Source organism: Podarcis melisellensis (assembly GCF_964234715.1).
Source record: "Podarcis melisellensis genome assembly, chromosome: 13".
NCBI lineage: Eukaryota > Metazoa > Chordata > Lepidosauria > Squamata > Lacertidae > Podarcis > Podarcis melisellensis.
The window spans coordinates 798,372-807,145 of record NC_138545.1 but is presented as its reverse complement, the minus strand read 5'-3'; the positions used below and the strand labels follow the sequence as shown (position 1 = coordinate 807,145).

General features: G+C 53.3%; 1 protein-coding gene across 1 annotated transcript; it reads left to right on the top strand.

The window, feature by feature from the left end:
- The first annotated feature begins 3,491 nt into the window (after positions 1-3,491).
- Positions 3,492-7,371, top strand: LOC309355718 (E3 ubiquitin-protein ligase TRIM56-like). Its single transcript, XM_081886798.1, has 3 exons — positions 3,492-3,620; positions 4,815-6,116; positions 6,171-7,371. Exons 2-3 carry the CDS (start codon positions 4,845-4,847, stop codon positions 7,116-7,118), a joined length of 2,220 nt encoding a protein of 739 aa, XP_081742924.1. The 5' UTR covers positions 3,492-3,620; positions 4,815-4,844; the 3' UTR covers positions 7,119-7,371.
- The last annotated feature ends 1,403 nt before the right edge of the window (positions 7,372-8,774 follow it).

The following is an 8,774-nucleotide window of genomic DNA, read 5'->3' as shown; positions in this document are numbered from 1 at the left end:
GAATTGGGAACATTTGGGACATCCAGATTTGACAAGCTTATGGAAATTAAATGGGAGTTTTTTACTCCTGGATATAAAAATCTGGATAGAAAAAATGGGCCCCTTTTTGAGACAGACTCCTTCCAAGATTGGACATTTGTAATTAAATATGACTGGCAAACTACTAGAGGGACATGGATTAAGCGGGTAGGAACTTCAGGAAGACATTAGGATGAAGGGATAGAAGGAACACAACAGAGAAAGGGGGGAGGGAAATTTGGAATCCAAAGGTTGTAAAATTATTTTTTTATCTTTATATCTTTTTATCTTTTTTTATAAAATTTTGAAAGGGGGAACTCGTGGAAGGGAAAAAATCGATCTTAGGGGATGGGAATTTGGAAAAATTGGGTTATTGATGTTAAGTGAGTCATGGGATAAAAACTTGTTGAATTTAATTGCTTATTCGGAAGATTTGGAACGCAATTGGGGGCGGGAAGGGGAAGTCCTGGCTTTGGTTTTGGAAGAAAGTGTATGAATTGGATCTAATTTGTTTTTAATTTGGAAAATCTTAATAAAAATTATATTAAAAAAAAAAATAGAATAAGAAAGGTTGTGTATCATGCGGAACTCACCAGGAAGTTTTTTGGGCACTATGCCGAGAGGGGAAACTATAAACTTTTTGAAAGGTGGGGCCGGGAAAGGGCCGGCCACCCTGCCAAAATGCCACTCTTTTTCAATTTTGTTAAATGCAACAAGGGGCATTTCCATTACCAACTTTTGATTGGGAGGGTTCTGGATCCGGTGTACTAGAGACAGGGATGCGGAAGCCCTAATGAAACCCTGCCTCCAAGTAGTTGGCTGCAGTCCTGCTGGGATAAGCCTGTAACAAAGGTAACATCGCGGAGAGGCGGACAGGGGTTGGGGCTAGGGCGAAAAAAAACTCATTTTCGGGAGGCAGCCTTGGCTTGCTGGGCTCCAGAGGTAGAGGCTCCTGAGTCTCCCTTGGCGTCCTTGGCTCCACTCCCCCATCCTGTTTTTCGAAAACTGCGAAAAGGGGGCTTAGCCCGAAAACACTTAGTCTGTGAGTGAGGACCACCACAGCGCTCACAAGCGTGGTCAAAGCGGCATTGGTCCCTGCTGCACAACCCATTATTAAACTCAATGTTGATATTGTCATCCTTTGCACCTTGGAGGGGGGTTTACCTGACTTCTCCCCAAAAGCCCTTTTTTGGAAGTTTGGGGCTACTACTTCGGACCAAAGATCATTGTCCTTGATGTCCCAACAGGCCTTGGGTTCTTCAGCGGCCCTCTCATGGAACAGCTTATCGTAAACCAAAGCTGCTGAGTCTTCCGCCAGTTTTCTGGCTTTTCAGATGATGCCCCGATAGTTAGCCAAGTGCCAAGCCCAGCCACCAATACAATGTAAGAGGTGAACGCAGTTAGCCAATTGTTGAAAGTTCTATCAATATCCACTGCCTTGTCCTTCTTGCGACACGATTCAGGCTTAAACTTGGAACTACAAGAATAAGCCGGGGATAGCAGAGCAAACATGTCCACAAATTGCCCATTTAGAATGCGATTGCGAATATTGTTTTTGAGCTGGATGCCGGGAGGCTGATCTGTGGTCTTGAAGCTTGATGCCCGCACCCTCCCTTTTGCAACAAGCCCATCCTCCCCACATGGCTCCTTGGCCCCAAAGGCACGGCGATAGCGCCAGGTGCGACGTTCCCAAATCCAACTAGGCAGGCCAGGAGCCTTGTGGGTAGTAACCCAGTACTCTTTCCACCGTTCTTCCGACACGCCACAGGAGGAATCACACGTACCTGAAAGATCTGAAGAATCTGAAGAGTCCCTCTTGCACTTACACCCATGCTTCCTTGATCTGCAAGACCTCTTCTTCCTGCGATGTGTTGGGTTGGAGGAGCTGTCCGATGAACTCGAAACAGGTGACCTATGCCTACACCTGCCCTCATGAGACCGCCGACAAGGTGACTTAGACTTAGAATCATAGAATCATAGAGTTGGAAGAGACCACAAGGGCCAACGAGTCCAACCCCCTGCCAACCAGGAAACAACATTAGAGCACTCCTGACATATGGTTGTCAAGCCTCTGCTTAAAGACCTCCAAAGAAGGAGACTCCACCACACTCCTTGGCAGCAAATTCCACTGTCAAACAGCTCTTACTGTCAGGAAGTTCTTCCTAACAGTTCAAGAAGGACACTGACAAACTGGAACGTGTCCAGAGGAGGGCAACCAAAATGGTCCAAGGCCTGGAAACGATGCCTTATGAGGAACGGCTAAGGGAGCTGGGCATGTTTAGCCTGGAGAAGAGGAGGTTAAGGGGTGATATGATAGCAATGTTCAAATATATAAAAGGATGTCACATAGAGGAGGGAGAAAGGTTGTTTTCTGCTGCTCCAGAGAAGCGGACACGGAGCAATGGATCCAAACTACAAGAAAGAAGATTCCACCTAAACATTAGGAAGAACTTCCTGACAGTAAGAGCTTCTGGGTCATGTGGCCAGCATGATTAAGCATGATTAAGCCGCTTCTAGCGAACCAGATGGTTGGATAGTGTTTTCGAGGCTACCAGCATGAGTTTGACCAAACTGCGGGAGGCAGTAGAGGACAGAGGTGCCTGGCGTTCTCTGGTCCATGGGGTCACGAAGAGTCGGACACGACTAAACGACTAAACAACAACAACAACAAAGCGAACCAGAGCAGCGCACGGAAACGCTGTTTACCTTCCTGCCAGAGCAGTACCTATTTATCTACCGGCACTTTGACGTGCTTTCGAACTGCTAGGTTGGCAGGAGATTCTAGCCATCAACCTTCTGATCGGCAAGTCCTAGGTTCGGTGGGTTAACCCACAGTGCCACCCGTGTCCCTGCAGGGGACCTTAGGGGAGTCAAAAGTGAAGCCGGGGGTCATCTAGTCCAACCGCTGCGATGCACAAATCACAGCTGAACGGGTCCCTCTTTTGGCCTGACCCAGCTGCTGTCCTCCGTTCTTGCGTCCACGAAGGAAACAGGGTGCTCTCTGACGGGGGATTCAGGAAGTGGGGCGGCCCCAGGAGGGCACACTTTGCCAAGACCTGCTTGCGCTAACTCCTTGGGGGGTGTCCAGCCTGGATACCCAAGAGGAGACAGGCTGTGAGGCTCAAAGGGAGCGAGGAGAGAAGAGGGGAGCTGGCGGGCCGGACGCCCCCTCTCCGGCCCTTCGTTGTGCCCCAGCGGAGCCATCCCCGAGCCCCCCCGCGACCCCCTTGTCACAAACTCCCAGTCCCGCAGCACCTTGCGCAGAGGTGCCCAAACCTTTTTTCAAAGAGCCAGATTTGATGAAGTGAACATGTGTGAGGCCCGACCAAAGCTTTCTATACAATTTTACCCCAATGTTGTTGACCTTTTTGTTGATTCCAGTTGTTGAGCATTTTTGGAGGGGGTTACCCCAGCAAATAAACTAGGCGCCAGATTAAACCTTTGGACTTTGAACGTACCTGCCCTTGCGGAATCCTCCACCCCCTGTGAGCGTCAGATTCGCTTTCGCTTCCGCGCGGTGACACTCCCAACCCCACATCTCGGGGGCGACCTCTGGGGGAAGTGCAAGCGGAGAGGAGCCCCAGCCCAGCTGCCGCTCTGAGGTAGGGGCTCCTTCGCGGGCAGGCGGGCAAGCTGCCAGCCAGTCTGGAGTCACCCCCCCAGATATGGGGTTCGGGGGGCGAACTTTGGCACGGAGACCTTCGGAGGGTTAGGGTCCGCCGGGGTGGGTCGGGGGCGGACCTTCTCTCCCTGAATCCTGGGGAAGGGGAGGTCATGCTGGTCGCAAGGGCCTCGATGAGAGCTGGGCAAGGGTTCCCCTGCGGGTGCCAGGACCCAGAAGTCCTGCCCCCTAACCCCCACTACTGTTGGACATGTTGTAAAAACCGGGGGTCGCCTGTGAGGCTCAACCCACGGAGAGTGGCGCTTTCAACCCCGTGTGTGGGTTTCCCCATGTTTGTGGCTGTGCGCTTAACGTGCTCCTGTGTGCGCCTTCCTACCTAGTGCACTTACGGACGTGCGCTTCTTGTACAGAGCCTTGGTTTCCTTACATCAGGCACAAGGGCTCCTTCTCCTGCCTCCTGGGGACACCCCGACCCGGGGAGCCCCCTCTCACCCCAGGCTCCTAGCGGGAGGACTCCCGCTCCCTCCCTTGCAGGGAGTTCAAGGGTCCAGCCATATCTGGTGTTTGCAGAACTTTTGTCCCAAGAGGACTGGACAAAGTCAGGGAGGAGGGAGGCTGTCCTTGGCTCCTAGTTACAATAGAGACTCTGCTGTGCCTTAGTGAATGGGGATCCGCTCCACTGTCAAACTGCTCTTACTGTCAGAAAGTTCTTCCTGATGTTTACGCTGCAATGTCCTTTCTTGTGACTGAACTCCTTTGTAAGTGAACTCAGGCTCACTTGTGGCAGCCCTTGAGATGTTTGAAGATGGCTACCATATCTCCTCTCAGCCCCCATTTTCCAGGCTAAACATACCCAGGTCCCTCAACTGCTCCTCATCAGGCTTAGTCTCCAGACCTTTGATCATCTTGGCAGCCCTTCTCTGCATACCTACCAGCTTGTCAACATCCTCCTTAAATTGTGCTGCCCTGGACTTCTGATGACGCAGAATCACATTAGTCTTTTTTTGCTGCTGCATCACAGCGTTGACTCATATTGAGCTTGTGGTTTACTAAAACCCCTGGATCCTTTTCACAGTGTTCTCTCTCTCTCTCTCTCTCTCTCTCTCTCTCTCTCTCTCTCTCTCTCTCTCTCTCTCTCTCTTTCTTGTCCACCCGCTGGCAGGTTCCCTTCAAGGCAACCTCCCTGCAGCAGGGACACCCCACCATGGCTGCCAAGGCCCCGTCCCTCTCCGAAGCCCTCACCAGCGGCTTCCTGACCTGCACCATCTGCCTGGAGCGCCTCTGCCGCCCCAACATCCTGCCCTGCCTGCACAGCTACTGCCAGGAGTGCCTGCGGAAGTTGGCAGGAGGCCAGAAGGAGCTTCAGTGCCCTGAGTGCCGTGAGCGGGTGGCCCTCCCAGAGGGGGGTGTGGGCGCCCTCCGGACCAACTTCTTCATCAACGGCCTGCTGGACCTGGTCCACCCCACAGGGGAGGCAGAGCCCATCTGCAGTCTCTGCCCGCTCATCGGCCAGGAGGCTGGCCGGCCAGCTGTCTCCTGCTGCCTGGACTGCGCTGACGACATGTGCCGGGACTGCGCCAGGGGGCACCGCTGCTCCCGCCTCACCCACCTCCACCGCGTGGTGGCCATGAAGGACTACCTCTCTGGAGAGCACGACGAGGAGATCCGGAAGCGCCAGGCGCTGCAGTGCAAGGAGCACACCGGCGAGGAGCTGCGCTTCTTCTGCACGCCTTGTGCCGTCGTCCTCTGCCGGGAGTGCCGGCTGGGGGCCCACCTCCAGCACCCTTGCCTGCCCCTGGCTGAGGCGGCCCAGGCCCGCCGGCCGGTCATCATGGAGCTCCTGGCCGGGGTGGAGGAGACGGTGCAGGTCATCCGGGCGGGGAGGGCCAGCCTGGAGAGGGAGGCTGCGCAGCTGCAGGCGCGAGAGGCTAGCATCCGGGATGCGGTGGAGCAGGCGTGCTCGCGGGCGGTGCAGCAGCTGCTGGCGCACCAGGAGGAGGTCCTGGCCCAGCTGGCGGACTACGTGAAGGAGCGGCAGAAGGCCTGCCAGGCCCTCTGCTCCGATCTGGAGTTCCAAGAGCAGGTGGCCTCCAGCACCGTGGCCTTTGCCCAGAAGGTGCTGGGCCTGGGGAGGGAGGTGGAGATCGTCTCCCTGGAGCAGGTCATCTGTGAGCGTCTCAGGCATCTGCAGGGCTTCTCCTGGGAGCCGCTGGCAACCCGCCTGCCCTGCCTGGAGGTCGACGCTGAGATCGAGGGCAGCAGCCCCCGCCTGTTCCACCTGGAGTTCCGGGAGGAGAGCCCCACTGGAGTGCTGGTGTGCCCCCAGGAGGCGGGCACAAAAGGGGCAAACAAGAAAACCCACCTGCCAGAGGGCCCCCAGGAGGAGGCCACAAAAGGGGCAAAGAAAGAGACCCGCCTGCCCTGCCTGGAGGTCAACGCTGAGATCCCCACAGGAGTGCCGGAGAGCCACAAGGAGGTGGCTACAAAAGGGGCAAAGAAGAAAACCCACCTGCCAGAAGGCCCCCAGGAGGAGGCCACAAAAGGGGCAAAGAAGAAGAGGCGGAAGCAACAGCAGCAAGTGCCGCCTGCCAAGGAGGGATTCCAGATGACCACCCTCATCCTCAGGGGCTGCCAGCAAGCCGTAGCCCCTGTGCCTCCTCCCAAGGTCCCAGGAACCCCCTTTCTGACACCCAAGCCGTCCTTCTCATGTAGCTTCTGCGTCAAGATCCCCAGCGACCAGAAGTGCCCCCTGGTCACAGGGCTCTGGCCCTTTGGCTCTGGAGAGCTGCTGGTGGCCGACAAGCAAAACCAGAATCTGAAGCGCTTCTCCCTGCAAGGGGAGTTCAAGGGCACTGTCCCTGTCCCCAGTGGTGTGGCCCCAGTCAGCGTGGCCGCCGTGGGCAGCAAGGTGGCCTTCACGGCTGGTTCCTGCCTCTACCTCCTGAACGGTGAGGGTGACTTGGTGTGGCAGAAGGCCCTGGGGCAGGGGCAGGCCAGCCATGCCGTTGTAGCACTGGGGGGAGACCGTGTGGCGGTGTGCGTGGCTGGGCAGTTGGAGGTGTACGACCTGGAGGGGCGGCTGCAGGAGAAGATTGTGCCTGAGGGCAGTGGGGAGAGGTGCCTCGTCTTCCTGGCCAACCACAAGGATGGCTTTGTGGGCTCCGACTGGTACTGCCGCAGCGTGGTCCTGTTCACCAGGACGGGGCAGCTGGTGGCTGAGTGCTCTGAGGAGCAGCTGGGCGAGTGCCAGCCAGGAGCTGTTTGTGCCGACACCATGGGCATCATTTACGTGGTCCTGCGGGAGCTGAACAAGGTGGTGGCCTTCTCCCCCAGAGGGGAGAAGTTGGGGGCGTTCCTCAGTGCCAAGAACAGCATCAACCGACCGCGGGTGGTCACAGTGGCTGGGAAGCGACGCTTTGCCGTAGCTCTGAGCAACGGCACCGTCCACATCTTCCGGATCAGGTATCAGGGCAAGTGAGACAGAGGAAGGGCAAGGGAGGGGGATAAAAAGCTGTATGTCCCAGAGTTAATGACCCAAGGCAGACTGGAGTGACCAAGGTGAGCAATGGGGTGTGTAGGAGAGTAAAAGCAACAATTCCTCCCACCTACCCTCCTGTCTGGATTGGGTCAGCTCCCAGAGTTGTGCTTTACTTACCTGGGGTTGTTGTTCCCAAGGGCGGCCACCAGAGGGCAATGTGGAAATGATAGAACCTGGCATAGATCGCCTAACTGCCAAATACAGATAGGTGGCCCTGTTTGTCTGCCATAGTCAAAACAAAAAAAATTCCTTCCAGTAGCACCTTAAAGACCAACTAAGTTAGTTCTTGGTATGAGCTTTCGTGTGCATGCACACTTCTTCAGATATCTGGCTTTGTCTCTTGAGTCAATGTGTAAAAGCATAGAAGTAAAGGCAAAGGGACCCCTGACCATGAGGTCCAGTCGTGGCCGACTCTGGGGTTGAGGCGCTCATCTCGCTTTATTGGTGGTTTAACCTACAGCGCCACCCACGTCCCTAAAAGCATAGAAAGCCTGGACCAAATAAGGAGAAAGGTAAACAGGAGGGGTGGTCCTCGAAATCAGAGTGAGGGGAGATGTCGACAAAGGCGGGAAATTAGTAGGGAAATTAGGCGGTCGTGAGGGGCTGCAAACTTTTTTTTTTTAATAATTTTATTTATTTACAGAATATACACATTTTACATTATAATTCTCACATTTTACATTATAATTCTCAAAAAGTATTACAAGAAAAACAAAAAACAGAAATAAGAAAGACAAGAAAGAAAAGAATTGAGAAAAGAGAGAAAAAAAAGAAAAAACCAATAAGACATATACAATTACAAATAACAGAACTTCCGTCCAGCTCAGTCTTGGAGTTGTCTATTCTCATATTATTTCTACAGTATTGCTAAAACATTATATCTCGGTGATTTTAGTTATCGTCTATTGATAAGTTCTTTATTCCCTGGATAGTCTCAAAATAAATTAAAAACTTATTCCATTCATCTTTGTGTTTTACTGTGTTATTTAGTCTTATTTTTTGTGTTAATCTTGCTAGTTCGTTATATTGATATAGCCTCATTTGCCACTCTCCGACCGTAGGTAGGTCAGGAGTTTTCCATTTTTGTGCAATTTGAGTCCTCGCCGCAGCCATGGCATATTGGACAAAGGTTTGGTCTATTTTCTTTATTTCTTTACCGAACATCCCTAAAAGAAACAGCTCGGGAGTCTTAGGAAAATTATACTTCAAAATTTTTTTCACTTCATCATAGATTTGAGTCCAGAATTCCTTCACTACATCACAGGTCCACCAAATGTGGAAAAAGGTCCCAACCTTGTCTCTGCATCTCCAGCAGATATTATCCACAGTCAGGGCGGGGGGGCTGCAAACTTAGCCAGCTGAGTGGGGAGGAGAGAGGGACAGAGAGCCTGCTTGCAAAAAATTTTGCTCCTATTTAGCGAGTTGTTCTCTCCCTCCTCCCTGGCTCGCTGAAAAAAACAGCTCCGGACTCATGTAAGCGGCTCCTCTCCTCTCCCGCTTTGCTCCTTTAAAGCAAGCAGGCTCTCTTTCCCTCTCTCCTTCTCACTCAGCGGCTCTTCTCCCGCTTTGCTGTTTCAAAGCGAGCCACGAAGGAGG

Coding starts and splice junctions, on each gene's coding strand:
- LOC309355718 (XM_081886798.1), top strand. CDS start 4,845: ATGGCTGCCAAGGCCCCGTCCCTCTCCGAAGCCCTCACCAGCGGCTTC. Junction 6,117..6,170: donor TGCCGGAGAGCCACAAGGAG/GTGGCTACAAAA, acceptor GGCCCCCAGGAG/GAGGCCACAAAAGGGGCAAA.